The 24,928-nt window shown below is 42.2% G+C and overlaps 3 protein-coding genes across 4 annotated transcripts; 2 read left to right on the top strand and 1 right to left on the bottom strand.

Annotated features, from left to right (window-relative positions):
* Positions 1-270: 270 nt before the first annotated feature.
* Positions 271-5,495, bottom strand: cebpg (CCAAT enhancer binding protein gamma). Of its 2 annotated transcripts, none has more exons than XM_010904600.3 (2): positions 5,315-5,495; positions 271-3,154 (listed from the first exon to the last, which is right to left on the bottom strand). In XM_010904600.3, exon 2 carries the CDS (start codon positions 3,021-3,023, stop codon positions 2,469-2,471), a length of 555 nt encoding a protein of 184 aa, XP_010902902.1. In that variant the 5' UTR covers positions 3,024-3,154; positions 5,315-5,495; the 3' UTR covers positions 271-2,468. The 2 variants fall into 2 exon arrangements, with proteins under 2 accessions (XP_010902902.1, XP_010902903.1); XM_010904601.2 differs by having other exon boundaries at positions 5,388-5,495.
* On the top strand, positions 4,426-20,584 carry LOC105030625 (titin). Its single transcript, XM_013138024.4, has 6 exons — positions 4,426-4,864; positions 7,116-15,169; positions 15,265-15,561; positions 17,033-17,620; positions 18,556-18,858; positions 19,814-20,584. The coding sequence occupies exons 1-6, from the start codon at positions 4,812-4,814 to the stop codon at positions 20,125-20,127; spliced, it is 9,609 nt and encodes a 3,202-aa protein (XP_012993478.3). The 5' UTR covers positions 4,426-4,811; the 3' UTR covers positions 20,128-20,584.
* A 1,938-nt stretch (positions 20,585-22,522) lies between these two features.
* cebpa (CCAAT enhancer binding protein alpha) lies at positions 22,523-24,758 on the top strand. Its single transcript, XM_010904599.5, has one exon. It carries the CDS (start codon positions 22,773-22,775, stop codon positions 23,703-23,705), a length of 933 nt encoding a protein of 310 aa, XP_010902901.1. The 5' UTR covers positions 22,523-22,772; the 3' UTR covers positions 23,706-24,758.
* The last annotated feature ends 170 nt before the right edge of the window (positions 24,759-24,928 follow it).

The following is a 24,928-nucleotide window of genomic DNA, read 5'->3' as shown; positions in this document are numbered from 1 at the left end:
ACTGCTGGTAAAATATTAATCAAGCCAGAAACTAGAACATTGGCTACTGAACCTGCTGTGCTAGTTTGAAGGAACACATTTCAATATGCTGACTTCTAGGTCCGCTGCCATCTTTTATCACAAAGATCTACCTTATCTGTCACAGTCAACCTTTAAAGCAAACCAATCCCTTGTGTTTCATGAAAACATAATATTGCAAATAAAACTCAGATTTAGTAAGTAGGACTGTGTGTTTAATATTTTAATCAAACATTGAGGACTCACATGGTATAAAGTTTGTACTCAATTTTATTTACAATGCACGTTACCCAAATATAATCTTATAAAAACAAGCAAGTCACAACTAAAAGAGAAAATGCTGCCCAGCAACATTCATACCAAAGCAAATATTAATGGAAATATTATCAAATTCCTCTTTTAACTAGTAATGAAAACATGTCTCTACTGAACTAAGCGATAATTTTAAATGTTGTGTAATTTTCTGTCCACAACAGTGAGCATGCTAAAGAGAATAGTTTCAATATGCCAAGTTTGCTATTGTTCTCTTTCGTAGTGCAAAATAACATATTTCAACAGTGCTTCCCCATGCAAACAATTTTTCTATCATGCTGCTTTTTGAATCCAAGTCGTAGAAAAATTAAGAACAATATATATTTTTAAAAACTTGTGAAAAGACGCTTCAGAGGTCACACACTCATAGAGAAAGAAAAGGCCCTGTTTGGTGTGGTTATACTGATAGCCTGAGGTACAGAAGTCAGTGTGGATCCCAAATGACACTACTCCAGCGCAATCCTGGTGACCAGAGACCTGGCCAAGAGCAAGGCTCTAAACGGAGAACAGGGGGCCATTTGGGATTCACATTATTATCACAAACAATCAACAGAAAACAAGCCAACTCCCCTGGCCTAAACACACACATTGTCGTCATTACATAGAGTTTTGTTTCAGAGAAGACAATCTAATCCTATGGTAAAAATCATCATTATCCCTGTGAAGCTGGATAATTACCAAGTCTGACTCACAACAACACAATCACTGTCTGGATGTCTTTATGTACATTCTGATACCCGCGTGCTGGCTGACTCGGGTCGGACACCTCTGCCGACCGGAGCCGACATGCCAGGCTCTGCCGTAGCTAGCCGGGCTCATTAGGAGTTAATTTAGCGTCCAACAACGCCCAGACAGACAGAACGGCAGCACAATGAGCCCTTCAATCCGTCTCTCTAGGTTTTAGGCTTGGTTAGGAGAGAGGCTTAACTTCGATTTAGCAGTGGCTTGTGACGCCATCTGAAAAGTCTGGAGTTTAATCCCATACAAGAGCGCGATAGTCTAGGGTGTCTAGTCTGGGCACTCCTTAGCACGGGCAAAACCTCCCTCTGGCTTTCGGAGGAAGCCTTTATCTCCAAACGGCAAGCTACTCCCTGTGCACTGCTTCTGACCAAAGTCTACATGGCTGGTGTTAGTAGTGCACTCCGTTAAGGAATAGGGTGCCACTGGGAATGCAGACCGTCTGGCCTTTCGAGGTGGCGTTTACACATGAACCCCGATTTGGATATCTGTCCACTTATTGGCCAACAACCTGATCAAATTGGTCCAATAAAGCAGATAAAAGATCACAATTGGGGTGCCTGTGTAAACTGAGCCAAACTTGCTATTCTGAGGCCAGTGTGGAACTCTGGGTAAATAAGTACAAGAGTGTAGTTCAGGGTCCATGTCTGACTTAAGATCTGTGTGCATAACTTTAGCTATAACACAGAGCTCCCATTGAAGTCCATAAAGAATAATCTGCCTAAAGCGTGCTAATCTTAAATTAGGATTACACCCGTAAAATTCTATTTCTATACTCGGCTTCTACTCGAAAGAGCTAATTAGAGAAGTTGTAAAACTGGGAGACAAACATTAACAAAGTGTGCATAACTGACACCAACAGACCACAAACAAAATGGAGCAAACATACCTCATTCTGATTAATTTGAATGTAGTGAATGTAATTACAATTCTAAATCCCAACCACATATTTGGCTAGTTCAACAGTTTTCAACAAAAGCTCAAATAAAAAATTTAAAATATTTTTTTTGTTTTACATATCATATAAACAGAACTACTGTTGTGAATCAACACAATAGGTCTCAGAAATGCAAACAAATGATCAAGGGAGAGGGGGCTTCTCTGACCTCAAACTCAAAAATCTCATGTGAACAAATCTGAACGCACCAAGACAACAGTGAAATCTCTGACAGTAGAGGTCACCTCACCTCCGTGAGGAAAAGTGACAGCAAGAGGAAGGAACCCCCATACGGTTAAGAAGCAGTGGCGAGCTATCATCAGTTATCACACTGGGCGAGTTCCAAAGTAGCACCCTGTTCCCTTTCTGGTGTGGTAAACACAACCAGTGCCCATGGGACTCTGTGGAGGGAACAGAGTGCAATTTTGGAAGCCCTCAGAATGGAGGCATCCCCAGTCACCCCTCATTGGCTGTTGTTGTTGCACGCCCCATTGTTGTTGATGATGTTGTTGTTGTTATTCTGGGCGGGGCTGGCCCCCTCGGCGCCAGGCGGTTGGACGTTATCGGCCAGGTTGTGGGCGTGCTCCAGGAAGAGGTCCTTGAGGACAGAGAGCTCCTTGCTGAGGAGCTTGATCTTGGCCTCCAGCCTCTCATTCTCCTCCTTCAGCTCATTGACGCGCTGCTGCGTGTCCTGGGCCTTCTGCTTGGAGCGCATCCTGCTCTTCTTCACCGCCAGGTTGTTGCGCTCCCGCCGCTGGCGGTACTCGTCACTGTCCTTGTCCCCCGACGTCTTCTTCATCTTGCTGGGCGCGGTGGCCTTGCCTCCCGGTCCTCGGGCTCCCCGCGCAGCGGTCACAGGGACTAGCTGCACCTGATCCAACCCTCCTCCTGGCCCGGATAGCGAAGCTGCTGATGCTGTCCCGGCCGTGTGGGCATGGACCTGGGCCTGGCTCTGGATCACACTGACGGTCACCCCGTTCTGGTCTGTGCTGGGCTTCTGCTGCGACGGCCTGCTCATTTGGGTTGGATCCAATGACCACCAGTCCCACTGTGCGACCGCTATGACCGGCGTACTGGTTTGGGTGGCCCTCAGGAGGAATGGGTTGGGGGTGAACTGAACTGGGCTTCTCTCCACTGGGGCAAAGGGGTCTGAGGGGGACAAGATGCATTGGTCTACATTAACAGTGTAGGGTGAAATTATACAGCAGTGTCACACATTGCTCTTTGGAATTAAACATCTGCCTCTGAACTGCTCTCAAAAGATGTAGCCACTTCACAGACAGTAGGCTAGCTAAGATGAACACTAGGGATCTTTTTTTTTTTTTATAGCGCTAGTAGCCTACAATAAATTATAAGTGATATAATCTAAGACATCCACTGAATGGATCACTGATATCAGTGAACTGGATGCAAAGTTTTGATGACAAACTTTATAACAGCCTATTCAATGAAAGTGGATCTCAAAATATTAAACTATAATGTAAACTCTAAACGGACATAATAGATTGATCAGTAAACGTAATGCTCGACAGTATTCAGCACTAGATATATACCGGATATTTCATGAGCAACACAGCTTTGCAGGTGTATTAACACCATATTCTACAATCTACTTTGGTTGTGAAGTGATAATATGAAAATTGTGAGCAGATACATAAATTATAAACAAAAAGCCATGATGTGTAAAAAAAAAATATATAACTATAAAAAAAAAACAGTAAGCTAGTCACTTTCAAAACTTTTTTCTGCATTTTGAGTAAAGGTAAAAAAAAAAAAAAAAAAAGACCACTGCACCTTTTTCTTTCCTTTCCAAAAAAGTTGAAAAGGAAGGTTTTGAGTGAGGAACAGAAGCGTTCAATTTGCAGTGGTCTCTTAATTTGAACCCTTCTGTTCCTCACTCAAAACTTTCCTTTCGACTTTTTTGGAAAGGAAAGAAAAAGGTGCAGTGGTCCCATATTTTTTTTCCGGAGCAGTATATACGCTTATTACATGGCATGACGCTTTCTCGCCCGTGTGCAGTAGAGAGAGAGTGCACTCACACAGCAGCTGACAGCGGAGAGGGAGCGCGCTCACACAGCAGCTGACGGCCAAAGATGGACCAGCACTGTCATGTTCTTTTTTTAATGTTGTTGCTCAAATGCACATTAGCCAACTATTTAAATGAATCACGGTGAAAGGCATATTTTTCTTTCAAACACAAATGCTACTCAAAAATAAAAAGTAACGGACAACCTAGCAACCGATAGAAAATGGGTGACGGATGCCGACGTTTTTGGTCTGGAATCCTGCACGGTGAAAAATCAACCGCATGGATAGATCACCTACATCAACAAGACCACAGTAACGCTGGTCATTTATCAGATGCTCTTATTCAGAGCCTCTTATGCAAGCTCTTAGGGTTAAGTGCCTAGCTTAAGAACACAACAAAACAGTTAATTTCAAAATGACAGGCTTGGCGGTTAAGCGCACACAAAAAATCTATTTGATGTACAATACAGAACATAAGTTACACGAAGGAATGTATACGTAAACAAATCAGTGTTTATTACAAGGTGCGCATGTGGCCGTCACACCCCCTAAACGTGCATTTAATTTAATATTAGCTCCCAAACAGGCATACGTTATCGTCACGTGTCTGGTATTTTCCTTTAGGGATAGGGAATATCCTTTTCTGATAGGGTCACACTGAATTCCAAAGTAACTAGTCGACGGTGTATATGTGGCAACATCTATCTCCCTCAGTCTGTTCAGCTGCTAGCGTTACAATGTTGCCAGCGATTGCATCATCGCATAGCTCCCTCCATACATGGCAGATACTCTTTGTGCCACTGGCGAGGGGAACTCCGTAGTCATGCAGTGGTAAGCGAAACGGCCGATTTAAGATCAAATATGTACTGGTTAGTTCACTAAACACTAACACAAAGTTTTACATAACACTAACAATACGTTGTATAACAAAATACAAAACTAAAGTGATTAGGCAATAGGTCAGAGGAGGCGTGGAGCTTCGCTTACTAGCTAACATTAGCAGGCTAGTTAACATCCATTTCCCAAATATATGTTGCAAGTTACAGTAGATAACGTCTAAACAACACTTCGAACGCTAATACATACACATCTTTAAACACATTTGATTGAACAGTAGTTTGAGGAATACAACCAAGCTTTGGTTTAACCATCGTGCATGCCTGGTCACTGTTGTTGTGTAACTTAGCACAACCGAATAGCTTGTGGATTCCATTTAGCCTAGCCACATAGCCTTCTTTTCGACAGAAAACGACTTGAAAACATACTAAATCAACGACTTACCTCGTTCTATTTTAGTTGCTTTCAATCACCTATAAAAGTACAAGGAGTTAGAGCAATATCCGTTTTCACTGACCATATAAGTTCGTTGGTTGACTCTGTTTTTGTTTAGAACAAGAAGAGCTGCTAGAGGTATTGCGAAATCTGTTTGACCATGTAGGGAAATGTATCAGTCAAGCCAATGAACGCGGGTTTCGGAGGAAAGGTGATGCAATAAACCGTTTAAATGACAAGTCGAACAACCAATCGGAGAACGGTGCAACATCCCGTCGTTGTTTGTGTAATATGAAAATACCTCTTTGTGATCCCCCAATGAAGGACTTACTGTTAATGACCTATTCAATGTGGTGGAAATTCCTAGTGTTTACATTTTTTACCACTAGTTAGATTATTTAAAAACATTACTCAAAATTGTACTTGATGTCATGTAACTGTCATGCATGTAAATAACTCATAAGGCGTTTAAAGACACTCACCCCATATTTTATGTAATCTCGATCCACATTAAATTAGGCAAAACAAGGTATTCATATGTAGCAAGAAAAAAATGCATACAAAACGTCCAAATACATTTGTGTTATAGGCTATTCTTTTCTTGTGGGTTGCATTAGAATGTTGCCTCTTCGTTACACACTGCATTATATAAACAAAGTGTTTGTTTCTTATGAGTGTGTGAAGGAAGAATGTGGCTGTTATGACTGGTTAGACATTGGAATATGTCTCCTGAGTGGCACAGTGAAAGGTTGCTAAATCCAAAATGGACCCCTCCCTTCTACCCTCTGCCCTCCATTTGGCCGTTTACGTGCGCCTCTGCTATTATGCACAAGTGTTCCTAAACTTTGGGAGTGAAGATTATAAAGGGTGCAGGGGCTCATCAGGTCCTCCGGTGGTCCCTTCGAGCGAGTGTTAAATGATGCTGCCTCCCTGCGAATCCTGAACCGCCCTCTATCCACTACATACTTGCTTAGGTTGCCGCCCATGTTTACTTGTGGCTGAAGAAACGCCCAGGGTGAATTCCAGAGAGTGGCTAGTGGGTTAAAAAATTCATCAACTTCGGAACACACTCATGAGCTGAGCGATACAATTAATGGTCCACTGTTAATTAATAAGTGTCAAATTCTAATAAAAAAATTCCTCCTATCGTTTATTAGAAGAAATAGACATGATCGAAAATTTAGCATTAAAATTCAGAAATGATTTGTGTCACATATTGAAATTAGATCCAAACAAAAAACAAATCCTTATGCACGCCTATGCATCATTTTGTGTGAAATTGTGCATGCTCCAAAAAAAGATGGCATCTTAAGGGATTCCACTTCGCTAAAGGAGGCTGCCTCATTGCACACTTCCTCGTAGGGGCTACTGGATGGTCTATCCTAATATAAGCCTACTCTTAATTCTCTATAATTGTTACAGTAAAACAAATGTAATTAAATAAATGGATAACAATATAATAATAAACAAAATACAAAATAAAATACAAAATTACGTTTTACCTGAGACAAAAGTGGGGGGTGGTGGTAAACTGGAAAGTTAAAAGGATAAAAAAACTACAAATGTTTCTTTAGATTTATACATGTAGTTGTCATGGAATAACCACTAAGTGACACAAGGCCTTGCCAACCCTTGACTTAATAAATAGGCAAGGGCTACACTTGAAACACCAGAACTCTACTGAATACATTTTACAGATATGCGACTCATTGTAGAAAAGCAATAGGTTATATTCATGTATTGCATCTGATTTTCATATCGCCACTCTTATTTCCCTCTCTCTCTGTCTTTCTCTCTAACACACATCCAGTCATCCTCTTGCATCTAGTACTTCATTTATATCATCCATGATAAGGGCCAGCATGGAAATCGAGGCACCAACAGCATCGATAGATCCGAAGTTTAAGGATGGGGTTGTTGTCCGAGCTGGTGAAACATTTGTTATCGATGCAGAGATTTTCGGGACACCACTGCCCAGAGTCAAGTGGTTGAAAGATGGAAAAGAAATTGACATGACCACCCCAAGAATGGAGGTTGTAAAAACATTTGAACACACAGTTCTAACAGTTAAAGACTGCATCAGAGTTGACAGTGGTCAGTTTGTCCTTAGTCTAAGCAATGTTGCCGGTAAGAAAGATATGCCGGTCAATGTCAAGGTTCTTGACAGACCAGGTCCACCTGACGGTCCAGTGAGGATAACTGGCGTGACTGCAGAGAAAGTCACGCTTCACTGGAGTCATCCACTGCATGACGGCGGGGCCAGTGTGTTGCATTATATCCTTGAGAAGAGGGTAACCAACCGAGTGTCATGGACTGTAGTTGAACCTGAGATCCAAGCAGTCAGCTACAAAGTGACTAAACTTGTGCCTGGTACAGAATATGTCTTCAGAGTTAAGGCGGTGAATAAGTTTGGCATGGGGGAACCTCTTGAGTCAGAACCGGTTACGGCGTGCTGTCCTTTCAAGCCGCCCAGCTGTCCATCAAAACCTGAGGCAAGTGCAATAACGAGTGACTCGATGGTCCTGACATGGAAACGTCCGGAAGATGATGGTGGCTCAGAAATTGATGGATATATCATGGAGAAACGTGATAAAGAAGGCATTAGATGGACAAAGTGTAACAAGAGAAGACTTACTGACACCAGATTCAGATGCACTGGACTTACCGAGGGACACTCCTATGAGTTCAGAGTATCTGCTGAGAACTCTGCTGGTGTGGGAGTGCCAAGTGAACCAACGGGATACATCAAAGCATGTGATCCCATATACCCTCCAGGTCCTCCCTACAACCCTAGGGTGACAGATCACTCCACCACATCCGTATCCCTCGCATGGACAAAACCCATTCATGACTGTGGGGCGCCCATTACAGGATATGCTGTTGAGGTGAAAGAAGCAGCAGAAGAAGAGTGGAAAACCTGCACACCCCCGACAGGTGTTGAAGAAACACACTTCACTGTAAAAAAACTGAAGGAAAATGAACAATACAATTTCCGCATCCGTGCAATTAACGCTGAAGGAGCCGGGGAGCCATCGGACATCCCAGGCAACGTGGTTACATCGGAAAGACTCGAGGCCCCTGAGATTGAACTTGATTCAGATCTTAGAAAAGTGGTCTCAGTTCGAGCCTGTGCAACACTTCGCTTGTTTGTCACAATCAGAGGAAGACCTGAACCTGAAGTCAAGTGGTCAAAGGTGGATGGTCCTCTTAGTGAGCATGCAGAGATTGAGGTCACAAGCTCCTACACTGTCCTCGTCATCAACAGTGTAAACCGATTTGACACTGGCAAGTATTTGTTGACTCTCGAAAACATCAGCGGCACCAAGTCAGCATTCATTAACGTCAGAGTTTTGGACTCCCCAAGTGCACCCGAGAGCTTGGAAGTCAACGACATCACAAGAAATTCTGTTTCACTATGCTGGAAGCCCCCCCTCATTGTTGGAGGAGTTAAGATCACACATTACATTGTGGAAAAGCGAGAGGCTCAAAGACGGGTCTTTACCACTGTTTCAGATGACTGTGTAAAGAACAGAATGAGGATTGATAACCTTATAGAGGGGGGACTTTACTATTTCCGTGTTTTAGCTGTAAATGAGCTTGGTGTGGGTTTACCAGCAGAAACCCAAGATCCTGTCAAGGTGTGCCAAGCCCCCTTGCCTCCTCGTAAAGTTACGGTAGTAGATGTTACACGTAACAGTGTGAGTCTCTCATGGGAAAAGCCTGACGATGATGGTGGTAGCAGGATCAAATGCTACATAGTGGAAATGCAAACCAAGAGAAAAGATAGCTGGACTGTATGCAATGAGATAAGGGGATTGCAAGCAACTATTGATGGACTCTCAATGGAAGATGAGTACTCGTTTAGGATTAGTGCAGTCAATGAAACAGGCAAGAGTGAACCCAATGTACTGGCAGAGTATGTTGTAGTGAAGGATGTTACAATGAAACCTATCATAGATTTAATTTCCAGTACTTTCAGTGTGAAGGCAGGAGATGATTTGAAGATTGATGTTCCATTCAGAGGCAGACCAGAACCCGAGGCTACATGGACGAAAGATGGGATTGAATTGAAGGAGAAAACTAGGGTAAATATTCTAACATCCAAAAGTTCATCAAAACTCACTATAAGAAACACAGCCATGGAGGATTCAGGCAACTACGAGATTTGTGTAACCAATGCTGTTGGCAAGACATCAGCAATAATAGCTGTTGTCATCTTGGATAAACCAGGCCCAATAGGTGCAATCAGGATAGATGAAGTGAGTGCTGACTACATTTCCCTGTCTTGGGAACCCCCACTTAACGGTGGAGGATGTCAAATCAGCAACTATGTTGTAGAGAAGAGGGATACTACCAGTGCAACGTGGAAGACTGTTTCAGCCACAGTTGCCAGGACATCATTTAAAGTTCCCCGCTTGACACAAGGCACTGAATATCAATTCCGTATTGCAGCTGAAAACCGCTATGGCAAGAGCCATGCAGTTGAGTCTGATTTGGTTGTTGCACAGTACCCCTTTAAGACTCCTGGTCCTCCAACTGCACTCCATGTTGCCAAGGCCACAAAGTCCTTCATGATGGTTGCATGGAAGGAACCAGTCAGTGATGGTGGAAGTCCAGTCATCGGTTATCATCTGGAGATGAAGGACTATAGCGGTATTCGCTGGACAAAGATCAATAGACAAATTATTTCAGCAACCGATTTCAAAGTCACTCGCATTGAGGAAAAGTTACTTTATGAATTCCGTGTTTCTGCCGAGAATCTCGCTGGCATTGGAGCCTACAGCAACGTCACTGAGCCTGTTGCTGCGAGAGACCCATGTGATCCTCCTGTTAACCTGACAGTCACAGACATCACAAGATCTTCCGTTTCCCTTTCTTGGTCCAAGCCAGAGAATGACGGTGGAGCCAAGGTGACCGGTTATATTGTTGAATGCAGGGAGCTTCCTGATGGCTGTTGGCTGAAGTGTAATTTCAACAATCTCCTGGAAACATGTTTTGAAATTATGGATCTCACTGAAGATGTACAATATGACTTCCATGTAATTGCAAAGAACTCTGCTGGAGTCCTCAGTGAGCCCTCACTGTCCACAGGTGCTGTTACCGTCAAGGACAATGTGGTTTTACCTCGTATTGTTGTGGATGACAAGTTTAAAAAATGTGTTGTTGTCAAAGCTGGAGATACTTTAAGAATTGATGCAGACATTTCTGGGTGCCCAAGACCAGTCATTACATGGTCAAAGGACAATGATGGCATTATGGCCAAGGGAAGAGTAGAGATCACTTCAACACACAGCATCACCACATTGATAGTCAGAGACACGATCAGAAGTGACTCTGGCCAGTACATTGTATCCCTACAGAATGTTGCTGGTACAAAGTCCTTGTCTGTAAAATGTAAAATCCTTGACCGCCCTGGACCATCCACTGGGCCATTGGAAGTCACTGGTCTTACAGCAGAGAAATGCACTTTGAACTGGGAACCACCTCAAGAAAACAGTGGTGCAGAAATTGCACACTATATCGTGGAGAAATGTGAAACAAGCCGTGTCAACTGGACTTTAGTATATGAAAACTTGAAGGCCACAACGTGCAAGGTGGCCAGTCTGCGTAAAGGGAGTGAATACATTTTCAGAGTGAGGGCAGTGAATGAATATGGAGAAGGGGAAGCCCTTGAGAGTGAGCCCATCGAGGCCAGAGATCCATTCACTGTCCCTGCAGCTCCCACAGATGTTGAGGTTTCCAACATAACAAGTGAAGCAATGACTATCTGCTGGAAAAGGCCGGAAACAGACGGTGGAAGCAGCATTTCTGGCTATGTTATTGAGAAACGAGAGAAATCAGAAATGCGTTGGGTACGCGTGAACAAAAAGCCAGTCTATGACCTCCGGTTCAAGGCAACCAATCTCAGTGAGGGATGTGAATATGAGTACAGAGTCTACGCAGAAAATTCTGCAGGCTTGAGTCTCCCAAGCATTCCTTGTAATCTTACAAAAGCAGTAGATCCCCAATTCCTGCCATCCCCACCAGCTAAACCCAAAATTATTGACTCAACCAAGACTTCTGTAACTCTGTCATGGAATAAACCATTATTTGATGGAGGAGCTACTGTAACAGGGTACTGTGTCGAATATAAGAGGACTGATTTTGAGGACTGGTCTGTTGGTATTTACAACACAGAAAAGACTGAATTCACGGTTGTTGGACTAAGACCTGGAGCAGAATATGTATTTGTAGTAAAAGCAATCAACAAGATTGGTGTCAGTGAGCCAAGCCCTCCTTCGGATCCACAAGTAGCTGAGGACAGAGAAGAGAAACCAGAGTTTAATATAAGCAATGACTTGCGAAAGACTATTCTTGTAAAATCTGGAAGTTCATTCAATCTAACTGTGCCATTCAAGGGCAAGCCCATACCTAATGTTACATGGGATAAGGCAGATACTGACCTGAGAGTGAGGGCAAGTATTTATACTACTGATACATTTACATCTATCACAGTGGAAGAAGCAACAAGAGATGACTCTGGAAAATATACAGTGACTTTACAAAATGTTGCTGGAAAAGTCGCTTTTACATTAAATGTCAGGGTTCTTGACTCTCCTGGTCCACCGTGTTGTGTTTCGGTCAAGGATGTTATGAAGACTTCTGCAACAGTGACATGGGATACCCCAGAAAATGAAGGTGGTGCTGCAGTCACAAACTACCACGTTGATATCCGTGAGGTGAACAACAAGGGATGGACCAGGCTGACAGATAGATGCCCTCGCCTGACCTACAAAGTATCTGACTTACAAGAGGGAGCAGTGTACTATTTTAGAGTCATTGGTGAAAATGACTATGGAGTTGGTATTCCAGCTGAGACCAAAGATGGAATAAAGATGACTGATTCTAAATTATGGGCAGAGGCTGTCGTTGTAAAGGATGATACAGTGAAACCTATCATAGATTTAATTTCCAAAAATTTTATTATTAAGGCAGGAGATGTTCTTACGATTAATGTTCCATTTAAAAGCAGACCGCAACCAGAGGCTTCATGGAAAAAATATGGCACTGAATTGAACGATACAAGGGTAAATATTTTAACATCCAACAATTCATCAAAACTTACTATAAGAAACACAACCACGGATGATTCAGGGAACTACGAAATTAGTTTAACCAATGCTGTTGGCAAGACATCAGCAATAATAGCTGTTGTCATCTTGGATAGACCAGGCCCAATAGGTGCAATTAGGATAGATGAAGTGAGTGCTGACTCTATTTCCCTGTCTTGGGAACCCCCACTTCACGATGGAGGATGTCAAATCAGCAACTATGTTGTAGAGAAGAGGGATACTACCAGTGCAACGTGGAAGACTGTTTCAGCCACAGTTGCCAGGACATCATTTAAAGTTCCCCGCTTGACACAAGGCACTGAATATCAATTCCGTATTGTAGCTGAAAATCGCTATGGCAAGAGCCATGCAGTTGAGTCTGATTTGGTTGTTGCACAGTACCCCTTTAAGACTCCTGGTCCTCCGACTGCACTCCATGTTGCCAAGGCTGCAAAGTCCTTCATGATGCTTGCATGGAAGGAACCAGCCAGTGATGGTGGAAGTCCAATCATCGGTTATTACCTGGAAATGAAAAACCATAGCAGTATTTGCTGGACAAAGATCAACAGGCTTCCAATAACTGAAACAGAATTCAAACTCACTCGGATTGAGGAAAGCTTGCTATATGAATTCCGTATTTCTGCAGAGAATCTCGCTGGCATTGGAGCCTACAGCAACGTCACTGAGCCTGTTGCTGCGAGAGACCCATGTGATCCTCCTGTTAACCTGACAGTCACAGACATCACAAGATCTTCCGTTTCCCTTTCTTGGTCCAAGCCAGAGAATGACGGTGGAGCCAAGGTGACCGGTTATATTGTTGAATGCAGGGAGCTTCCTGATGGCTGTTGGCTGAAGTGTAATTTCAACAATCTCCTGGAAACATGTTTTGAAATTATGGATCTCACTGAAGATGTACAATATGACTTCCATGTAATTGCAAAGAACTCTGCTGGAGTCCTCAGTGAGCCCTCACTGTCCACAGGTGCTGTCACCGCCAAGGACAATGTGGTTTTACCTCGTATTGTTGTGGATGACAAGTTTAAAAAATGTGTTGTTGTCAAAGCTGGAGATATTTTAAGAATTGAGGCAAATATTTCTGGGCGCCCACGACCAGTCATTACATGGTCAAAGGACAATAAAAGCATAATGGCCAAGGGAAGAGTAGAGATCACTTCAACACACAGCATCACCACATTGATAGTCAGAGACACGATCAGAAGTGACTCTGGCCAGTACATTGTATCCCTACAGAATGTTGCTGGTACAAAGTCCTTGTCTGTAAAATGTAAAATCCTTGACCGCCCTGGACCATCCACTGGGCCATTGGAAGTCACTGGTCTTACAGCAGAGAAATGCACTTTGAACTGGGAACCACCTCAAGAAAACGGTGGTGCAGAAGTTACACACTATATCGTGGAGAAATGTGAAACAAGCCGTGTCAACTGGACTTTAGTATATGAACAAGTGAAGGCCACAACGTGCAAGGTGGCCAGTCTGCGTAAGGGGAGTGAATACATTTTCAGAGTGAGGGCAGTGAATGAATATGGAGAGGGGGAAGCCCTTGAGAGTGAGCCCATCGAGGCCAGAGATCCATTCACCATCCCTGCAGCTCCCACAGACGTTGAAGTCTCCAACATAACAAGTGAGACAATGACTATCTGCTGGAAAAGGCCGGAAACAGACGGTGGAAGCAGCATTTCTGGCTATGTTATTGAGAAACGAGAGAAATCAGAAATGCGTTGGGTACGCGTGAACAAAAAGCCAGTCTATGACCTCCGGTTCAAGGCAACCAATCTCAGTGAGGGATGTGAATATGAGTACCGGGTCTATGCAGACAATTCTGCAGGCTTGAGTCTCCCAAGCATTCCTTGTAAACTTACAAAAGCAGAGAATACCCAATTCCTGCCATCCCCACCAGCTAAACCCAAAGTTATTGACTCAACCAAGACTTCTATAACTCTGTCATGGAATAAACCATTATTTGATGGAGGAGCTACTGTAACAGGGTACTGTGTCGAATATAAGAGGACTGATTTTGAAGACTGGTCTGTTGGTATTTACAACACAGAAAAGACTGAATTCACGGTTGTTGGATTAAGACCTGGAGCAGAATATGTATTTGTAGTGAAAGCAATCAACAAGACTGGTGTCAGTGATCCAAGCCCTCCTTCGGATCCACAAGTAGCTGAGGACAGAGAAGAGAAACCAGAGTTTGATATAAGCAATGACTTGCGAAAGACTATTCTTGTAAAATCCGGAAGTTCATTCAATCTAACTGTGCCATTCAAGGGCAAGCCCATACCTAATGTTACATGGGATAAGGCAGATACTGACCTGAGAGTGAGGGCAAGTATTCATACCACTGATACATTTACATCTATCACAGTGGAAGAAGCAACAAGAGATGACTCCGGAAAATATACAGTGACTTTACAAAATGTTGCTGGAAAAGTCGCTTTTACTTTGAATATTAGGGTTCTTGACTCTCCTGGTCCACCATGTCGTGTTGCAGTCAAGGAGGTTACAAAGACTTCTGCAACAGTGACATGGGATACCCCAGAAAATGAAGGTGGTGCTGCAGTCACAAACTACCACGTTGATATCCGTGAAGTAAGCAATAAGGGTTGGACTAGAGTCACAGATAGATGCCCTCGTCTGACCTACAAAGTATCTGATTTACATGAAGGTGGTGTGTACTATTTTAGAGTCACTGCTGAAAACGAGTATGGAGTTGGCATTCCAGCTGAGACGAAATATGGAACAATGATTACAGGTAAAATAGAGCTGAAACTTACAATTTACATTTAACATATACCATAGATTTTAACTGAATTTGTTTTTAAATACCTTTATTCTTATTCATTTCAGAAAAACCCAGCCCACCAACAAAGTTCTTAGTCACAGAAACCACCAATGAAAGTGTTTCGCTTGCATGGGGCAAGCCTGAGTGTGACGGTGGTAGCAGAATCACCTGTTATCGAGTTGATGCCCTTGAGAAGGGTCAGGATAAATGGGTGAAAGTTGGTGTCACAAAGACTGTCCACTTTGTGGTGAATGACCTAAAGGAAGCTACCGAATACTTCTTCAGAGTTCGTGCTGAAAACCATGCCGGATTCAGTGACCCAACAGAAATGTCTCACCCTGTCCTTGTTAAAGGACAGCTTGGTGAGTTTTTTTCCCAGTCCTACTCTATTCACATAAGAATAAAATTAGAGAATGTCTTAGTATAGAGCAATACATACTTTATACTGTAGTTTATTAAATACATTATTACAGAGTTCTGCATTTGGATCTTAAATCCTCTAAACAAAGGGTCTATCTGAAATTATAAAGACTACATACAGTTGTGCTCAAAAGTCTGCATACCCTTAGTTCTGTGTATGGCCCCCTTTAGCATCAATGACAGCATACAGTCTTTTGTAGTAGTTGTCCATGAGGCCCCGAATTCTTGCAGGTGGCATAGCTGCCCACTCGTCTTGGCAAAATGCCTCCAGGTCATGCAAAGTCTTTGGTCATCTTGCATGAACTGCACGTTTGAGATCGCCCCAGAGTGGCTCGATCAGGAGACTGATGTCCACTCCAGAACCTTCACCTTTTTCTGCTTTATCCACTGGATGGTCAACTTGGCCCTGTGCCTTGTGGGTCATTGTCATGCTGAAAAGTCCAAGAGTGTCCCATGCGCAGCTTTCATGCAGAAGAATGCAAATTCTCTGCCAGTAATTTCTGATAGCATGCTTCATCTTGCCATCAATCTTCTCAAGATTCCTTGTGCCTTTAGAGCTGACACACCCTGAAAACATCAGTGAGCCACCACCATGCTTCACAGTGGGGATGGTATTCTGTTCACTATAGGCCTTGTTGTTGTCGGGCATATTGTAACTGGGCTTTTGTGTGGCATTGGCGCGGTAAAGGCTTCTTTCTGGCAACTCAGCCATGCAGCTCTTTTTTGTTCAAGTATCGTCTTATTGTGCTCCTTGAAACAACCACACCGTCTTTATCCAGAGCAACAAGTATTTCTCCTGAGGTTACCTGTGGGTTTTTCTTTGTGTCCTGAACAATTCTTCTGGCAGTTTTGGCTGAAATCTTTCTTGGTTTACTTGACCTTGGCTTGGTTTCAAGTGATCCCTGAATTTTCCACTTCTTAATAAGTGATTGAACAGTACTGACTGGCATTTGCAAGGCTTTTGATTTTATTTTCTATCTAAATTTCATTACGTGAGAGCTAACAAACTCATTGACTATTTATACATAGACACTAATTGCTAATAAAAATCCACAGGTGTGGGAATTTCACCTTTAATTGCCATTTTAACCTGTGTGTGTTACCGTGTCTGTAACGAGGCCAAACATTCAAGGGTATGTCAACTTTTGATCAGGGCCATTTGGGTGATTTATGTTATCATTATGATTAAAAAGGAGCCAAAAAAACTATGCGATAATAAAAGGCTTCATATGATCACCATCCTTAAATAAAAGGCTTTTTTTTTTTTTTAATGATCAGTCCTATTTTCAAAAACAATGCAAAAATGTCACAATTTCTGCCAGGGTATGCAAACTTATGAGCACAACTGTAACTATGTTTGTATCAATATGTTGATTTTAATCTTCATTTTACTTCTGACATTTCCTTCAACAGAACCCCCTGAGATAAACATGAATAAGTTCCCTAACAATACAGTCTCTGTCAGAGCAGGATCAAACCTGAAGTGTGAGATTCAACTCACCGGCAAACCCGCGCCAAAGGTTTCTCTTTCAAAGGATGATGTTGTCCTGAAGTCCACCACAAGATTAAACTATTTTCTAGTTCCTGGTGGCCTTATTATTGATCTTCATGAGAGCACAGCTACTGACGCAGGGAGGTACGACATCTGTGCCTCGAATTCCAGTGGTGCCTCTAGGTCTTTTGTGAACATTGTGGTCTTGGATAGACCAAGTGCCCCACTTGGTCCTGTTGAAATATCTGATGTGACAGAGGACAGTTTGAGTCTGACCTGGCACCCTCCTCATTACGACGGCGGAAGCCCCATCACAAATTACATCATACTCAAACGAGAAACAACAAGTGCAGACTGGACTGAGGTCTCCTCCTCTGTTGTAAAATGCACCATTAAAATCATGAAACTAAAAACTGGTCTGGAGTACCAGTTCAGAATCCGGGCTGAAAATCGCTATGGCATCAGTGAATATGTTGACTCTGCAACTGTCCGAGTCGACCTGGACTACTGTAAGTTTTTCACTTTTAAAATGTTTTCGTATTTAATTTTTTTTGCAAATTGCCTGTCCAAAAATGAAATACAGATATCCTGCTTTTTCCACCCTGATTTGGGGAATCTTCCAACCAGGAATTCCAGCAAGTCTTTGAATAATGGGACAGTAACTGTAATTTTGCAAAGTCATTTATTTATATATACAGGTGCATCTAAGAAAATTAGAATATCGTGGAAAAGTTTAAATCAAATGTGACACCTTGATATATTCTAGATTAATTGCACATAAAGTGAAACATTTCAAGACTTTTTGTTTTAATCTTGATGATAACTGCTAATAGCTAATGGAAATCAAAATCCAGTATCTCAAAATATTAGAATAAAAAATATATAATACAGAAATGTCGACCTGAGAAGCGCTCTAATCAGCTAATTTATAAACTGAACAAAATTATAAACACAACACTTTTGTTTTTGCCCCCATTTATCATGAGCTGAACTAAAAAATCTAAGACTCTCTTTGTACACAAAAGGCATATTTCTCTCAAATATTGTTCACAAATCTATCTAAATCTGTGTTAGTGAGCACTTATCCTTTGCGGAGATAATCCATCCACCTCACAGATGTGGCATATCAAGATGCACAGTATTCAAATTTTATGAGATGCATCTGTATATGAATGTATTAATGAATGATTATACAGCTCTGGAAAAATATTAAGAGACCACTGCACCTTTTTTTTCTTTTCCAAAAAAGGTTTTGTGTGAGGAACAGAAGGGTTAAAATTACGAGACCACTGCAAATTGAAAGTTTCTGTTCCTCACTCAAAACATTCCTTTACAACCTTTTTGTAAAGGAAAGAATAAGGTGCAGTGTTCTCAAAAAAAAATTCTGGGGCTGAATACTGTAATATATACTGTATAAATGTACTTTTTTCTTCTTCAACTGTAGCGGTCCCTGATGCTCCATCAGCACCTGTTGTAACATCTGTATCCAGAGAAAGCATCACTGTCAGCTGGGTGGAGCCTGTCTCAAACGGGGGAAGACCTATAGTTGGATATCACCTTCAGATGAAGGACAAAAACAGCATCCTCTGGCAGACTGTTAATAAAAGTGTCATTCGTGCTGCCCACTTCAAAGTACAAAACATTAACGCCGGCCTCATCTATGAATTCAAGGTGGCAGCAGAAAACGCAGCTGGATGTGGTCCCCTTAGTAGTGCTTCAGATGCTGTACTTGCAATTGATGCGTGTGGTAAGTTAACATTGTTAGTTTAATTCTGTATATCTGTCTGTTCTTACATATGTTGATCATACGCAATATCTCAGTTCCACCTTTGGGTAAATGATGCAAGAACATTACAATTGACCACAGTGAGGCATTATAAAGGCAAATGTTTATATATCTTGCCTTTTTTTAACTAAAGGATCCTATTTGGCACACATGCTCAGGGAAATAAAGATTGCAAAGCAATATATTAGACTGTACTGGCAAAACTATGAAGGAATACATAAGGGATCATGTAGCAACCAAAACATTTTTCATCAGATACCCTTCCAATTGCAGATGCTACAAAGTTGCCACCCTTTGCTTTGACAGCTTTGCACACTCTTGGCATTCTCTCCACCATCTTCATTATATGGGTGTGCAGCAAAACCACTTATACTTTCATGTTTCTGAAAGGCCACTTAGTTTAACTGAGGTAATTATTAGTTTGTTGCTTTAACTGTTTGGCTCCAACAAGAGAAATGCTGCAAAAAGTGTGAGCCCTGCAGACACCCATTGTCATGCCACCTATGACAGCCAAAAACCAAAGACAAGCTCTCGTTACATAATCTCTGCTAAACCTAAAATCTACTTTCTGGAGATCTTTTCCGGTTTCCATTATGCTATTATATGTGCGATAGGCTTACATCAGCAGATTCGGCAGAACCATATGGTAAGCAAAAAATAATAATAAATAAAAAGGAACTCTAGCAAGAACACAGAGATATTCAGCAGAACTGATGATGTCACGCAAGACAGACTCCTACCTGAACCTGTCCTGGCCTAATGACTGTTCCCAGGGTTCTTGCAGATTGGCTCATGAATGGCCCAGGGTGACTGTCGGGCAAGGTTGTCTAGTCTTGTTGTGCTCTAGGGGATATGAGGTGAAAAACAAAACAAACCCAAAAGTCAGTATGTACTTCTATTTTGTTTTTTGCTGCAGAGCCTCCAACCAATGTCCGGATCACACACATCAGAAAGACTTCCATCAGACTTGAATGGCTGAAGCCTAATTATGATGGCGGCAGTAAGATCACGGGCTATCTGATTGAGATGAAAGAGGACGAAAAAGACAAATGGACAAAGGCCAACTTAACCAACGTTTCAGACACACACTATACTGTGGAGGACCTGAATGAGTGTGAGGTTTATGAATTTAGAGTCCGAGCAAAGAATGCGGCAGGATCCGTCAGCAATCCATCCAACACGGCAGGACCGGTGATGTGTGTGGATACAGAGGCTTCCGATGAAGATTAGAACTTTGATGTGTGTGGATACAGAGGCTTCCGATGAAGATTAGAACTTTGAAATGTCCGATGTGCGTTCTTGTTATGAAAGGGGTTTGTTGTTTCTACAAGTTGAGAGTGAAATGTAGTTTATTTACTGAAAAATGTTGTTCTTTCTTTAGTGGTAAAAACGATTTATGCTTGCAATGCTGATTAGCACTGGAAGTGAACTCTTCCCATCCAACTTGGTTCATCCAACTGATTTGTGTCAAAAGTCACAGTGTTTAAGTGGGTAGAATGACATCAATGTGGGCGTTCCCACTGAGGCGAATGGAAGATTTTTGGGCAGAAGAAAAAGCTTAGTTTTAAAAGCATACATTATAGCAAAAGCTGTTTGTCAGCAATCTGAGTTTGGCATGTCTACATGATTTAAAGTTTGAGTGTGGTTGATAGAGCTGAAAATAAAAGCTAAAGAATAATTAAAACAATATAATTTGTTGGACACCTTTTGTGCACGTGTGTGGGGGAGTTGTTGTTTTACTTTGTTTTTGGGAAACTTTGATAGAGCCAGGGAAATGTCCAAAATAATGTTGTGTTAACATCACAGTTTTGAAAACGTATTGTTGAGTGGGTGGTTAAGGTGGTTTAGGCTTCAGGGCTAGAGTTAGGATTAAATGTATATACGGGCAATTATATTATACAGAAATAGGGGGAAATGTATCTTTAAATATGCTTGCTTTTCTGTAATAATTGCTTAGGCCTATATTCCAGAAAAAACGAACAAAAAAAGCAATCGGCATACGTAATAGATTAGAAAATCCTCATATCAGGACTAGATATTGTCGACTAAATCAGTAGCCTGTCGAGTCCGACTTTTCAGTTGCGAAGAGACAGTTCTAGTCCAGGTTGCTCCTTGTAGCTTACTGGTGCTGAGCATTGAGAAAGCCTTACGTAACACCGTAAACAAGAGCTAAGAAATATCTGCAGTATCTCCGTTTAATAGAGGGTTTCCCTGCTGCAACAACAGAGGGAGCCCCTCGTCCGCTGACAGGAGTCTAACTGCTGGAGCCTGTGTGGTTCTGCTGGGCTAATACGCACACTCCACAACCTTACTAACGTTATTCAATTATCCCACAAAAGTCCGACAGGTGCTACTCTGTGGAATATAATATTTAATTCCGCATAACAAGACAATTATATACATATTCAAGGAGTTTATGAGACACAACACCGAAATGTTGCCATAAAATGCCGGGTCTGTTAAAAGAAACAATTATTCTAAATAATGACTGATACTCTCTGTATCAGTTCAAACGGCTATTACTCACGAGTCAGTCTTGCATCTCGTTTGTAATCATCCAGTCCGCCGATAGTTCGCAACAGGTACCCCCCCCCCCCCCCCCCCCCTAGTTTCTCTAGAAAGGAAGCAGCTATCTCTGCGCTGCGTGTCGTGCTGCGGCCAACTTATCAGCTGTCTCCGAGGTGTTTAGTAATAGTTAAACCTGGGAAGAGAGATAATTTACGGCCCCATTCATGTTTATTTCGTCATTTGATTGTCCCCGCTGCAGACATACACAATTATTGAGCAGTAGGCCTACATAAAAATTATATATTGAGTACATTTTCTGAATTGATTAGGGTACTGTTTTTCCACCAATCCTGGTATGCTTCTGTCGAAATTACCGTATTTGTGCAGTCAACCTCAACGCTTTGTTTACATGAGCGGTTATTAACAATTAATTATACAGAAACCGACTTCAAACCCCAAAAACTAAGCTGATGTTGAACACAGCGGCTTTAGTAAGAAATTAAATCCCAAGAAAAGCAAGATGAATTTAGTATAGAGCCCCGGCACATTATTGTAATATCCTCTAGCCTTTTAATTAATGTACACATAAGAACGCAATACATTTAAAATACATGTTCAATTGTATTGTTAATTTAATGAATGTATTTAAGATAAGCATTCATTAAAGCGTTGATGGAACAGCACTTAGCCAACATGCAAATTAAATCTCATTCAGTTCTCTTTGAAGTAAAGAGAACTGAATGAGATAGAAACCGCGTTCCTGCAATAATAAAAATAAAATAATAGATGCCCTGACATTGTGTTTTGATAATGCATTTCTTACAATGCGAGGGTGAAAGTTTTTTTTTTCTTTCTTAAAAATAATTCAGTTATCAGAATATAAATATCCCCCGGCAGATGTAAAGTCTTATTTTTTCAATCATCGTATCAAATGCAGTTTTTCTTTGTCCGGGTTTGGCGATATCAAAAGAAATATTATCCGCTTCTAAACGTGAGTTTGCATTGAGTTCCCCTATAACATAGGCTGCTGGTGCGTAGCGGCGCGCAATAGGACCCAGCGTGCGGCGCTTCCGCCCTCTTCCCTGCTTTCTGTATATATAAGGGGAGAGGAGAATTGTTTGACAGTTGTGAGGTTCAACACCTTGGAGTAGCAAAGCTTTGCTTGAAACAGTGCACTTTGAACCTGTCTTATGAAACCAGTTCTGTCAGGGAGAGTCACTGTGGCAAGTTAGAAAGCGATTAACTGGAGTGGGCACCTGATCATAGCTGTCCTGTTTATTCATCTAGCCAGTGCGGCTTACTCCGGTTCTGCTAGCAAGCTGGATTCCCGGAGCCCTTCACCATGTCTGGCGGGTTATAGATACTCCATGGAGCAACCCAACCTCTACGAGGTCGCCTCTCGACCCTCAATGACCAGCCTTGCCCAGAGTCAGCAAAGCGCCTATTGCTACAAAGACCCCTCCGTTCCCGGATCTGGAGCAACAGACCTGGGGGAGATCTGTGAGAACGAAAACTCTATTGACATCAGCGCCTACATAGACCCTGCAGCCTTCAACGACGAGTTCCTGGCTGACCTTTTCCACAACAGCTCCAAGCAAGACAAGCTCAAGCTGGCGAACAGTGAGTACGACTCATATCCCCACGGGGTGAGCTCAGGCCCTGGGGCGCACCAGCACCACCAGCACCACCCGCACCAGCCGCAGGGCTATGGCTGTATGCCTGGCTACATGGACTCTTCTAAACTCGAACCCATTTTCGACAATCAGTCCGCGAGAATCAGACCTGTTGCAATAAAGCAAGAGCCCCGAGAAGAGGAGGAGGACATGACCCATAACATGCCCCCTACCTACCACCAGCACCACCCTCAGCACCTATCTCATCTCCAGTACCAGATTGCGCACTGCGCGCAGACCACCATGCATCTTCAACCGGGACACCCGACGCCTCCACCAACACCCGTCCCGAGCCCGCACCACCGGGAAGGGAGCCTGTCCTCCGTTGGATCTATGAAGATGATGGGGCGAGACGACCGCGACCGGGGGAAATCCAAAAAGCACGTCGACAAGAACAGCACGGAGTACCGTTTGAGGCGTGAGCGGAACAACGTCGCGGTGAGGAAGAGTAGGGACAAGGCGAAAATGCGCAATGTGGAGACGCAGCAGAAAGTGATAGAGCTGGCGTCGGACAACGAGAGACTACGTAAGAGAGTGGAACATCTCACCCGAGAACTGGACACATTAAGGGGTATCTTCAGACAGCTCCCCGATGGATCTTTCAAAGCTATGTCTACCTGCCAGTGAAAACGGACAAGCGATCACAGTGGACTTTTAAAAACTTGTACAATGGTGTCTGTTCCTGGATACACACATAAACGCCACAGATCATGTGACCAATTCTTCTGACTTTCTTAAGGAGAGGCCCGGGCATCAGAGGTATAAATGTGCCTTTTGTACAAAACGATAAGCTCATTTCTCCACGTTTGAACAGTGGACAGACTTGTAGTTGTTTTGTGCCTTTATTATTATTATTATTGTTGTTATTATTATTATTATTATTATTATTATTATATAATATTGTGTGTTTAGCAAGGCAAAAAAACAAAACAAATACATTTAAAAAGACATCAGTGCAGCTAAGATAGTAGGGTATGATTTCCACAATAATCACTAGCCTGCTCGTTTTTTCATGTTTTAACGTTACCATCTAGATATATTTGTTTTCCTGTTTTGCAAAACTAAAAAAGAAGAAAAAAATGCGCATTTACTTATAGAGCTATATTATACAACTGCAAAGTGCACACAGCTTTCCAAATATGTTTTTTTGTTTTGTTTTGAAAAGGCAATAATATGTACACGGATCAGAATATAATGCCAATTATTATCATTCAGACTGAAAGAATAGGCTATATCACAAGGTACATAGTAAAACGTATATAGCTTTCTCCTGTCTGCTGTGAAATCTTTCACGGGTTGGTAGGAAATCAGTGGACTAAGTTTCATGCCAAAGCAGAGGACTGGAATTTCTTATACTGTGGTACCTGCTTCACAAGCAGATAGTTGTATGCACTATTGTATGTCGTTAAAATGCGACCAAATGAAGCACATTGTCTTTTGAAAAAAATGACGTATAGGTTCGGGTACTGATCTCAACATACATCTCGGTGTAAATACAACGCTTTATTAACTAAAGGTACAGCTTTGTATTTATGTGTAATTCATACAAATGTGAAAAGGGTTTCTCTAGCTATGCAGTGTCTGTTGCCAGCCATCGCCTTCTGTATCATTTCACACAAAGCAGATCGTTTTGTCCCTCTTTCTCACTGGGTCTGCTGTAAAAAAAAAAAAAAAAAAAAATATGAAAAAACTGAAGCTCGCTTCTGCACTCGACTGTCACTGTTCGGCCGTTCTTGTGCAAACTTCATACAAGCCGATGCCATAATTCAGTGCCTTTTGAAGTGAACTTCACCTCTGACTGAAACCTCTAGCATTGCAGAATGTTGTAGACTCGTGAGATTCTATAAACA

Source organism: Esox lucius, chromosome 17, assembly GCF_011004845.1.
Source record: "Esox lucius isolate fEsoLuc1 chromosome 17, fEsoLuc1.pri, whole genome shotgun sequence".
NCBI classification, from domain to species: Eukaryota; Metazoa; Chordata; class Actinopteri; order Esociformes; family Esocidae; genus Esox; species Esox lucius.
Note: the sequence above shows the minus strand (reverse complement) of the source record. Positions and strands in the feature narration are given on the sequence as shown.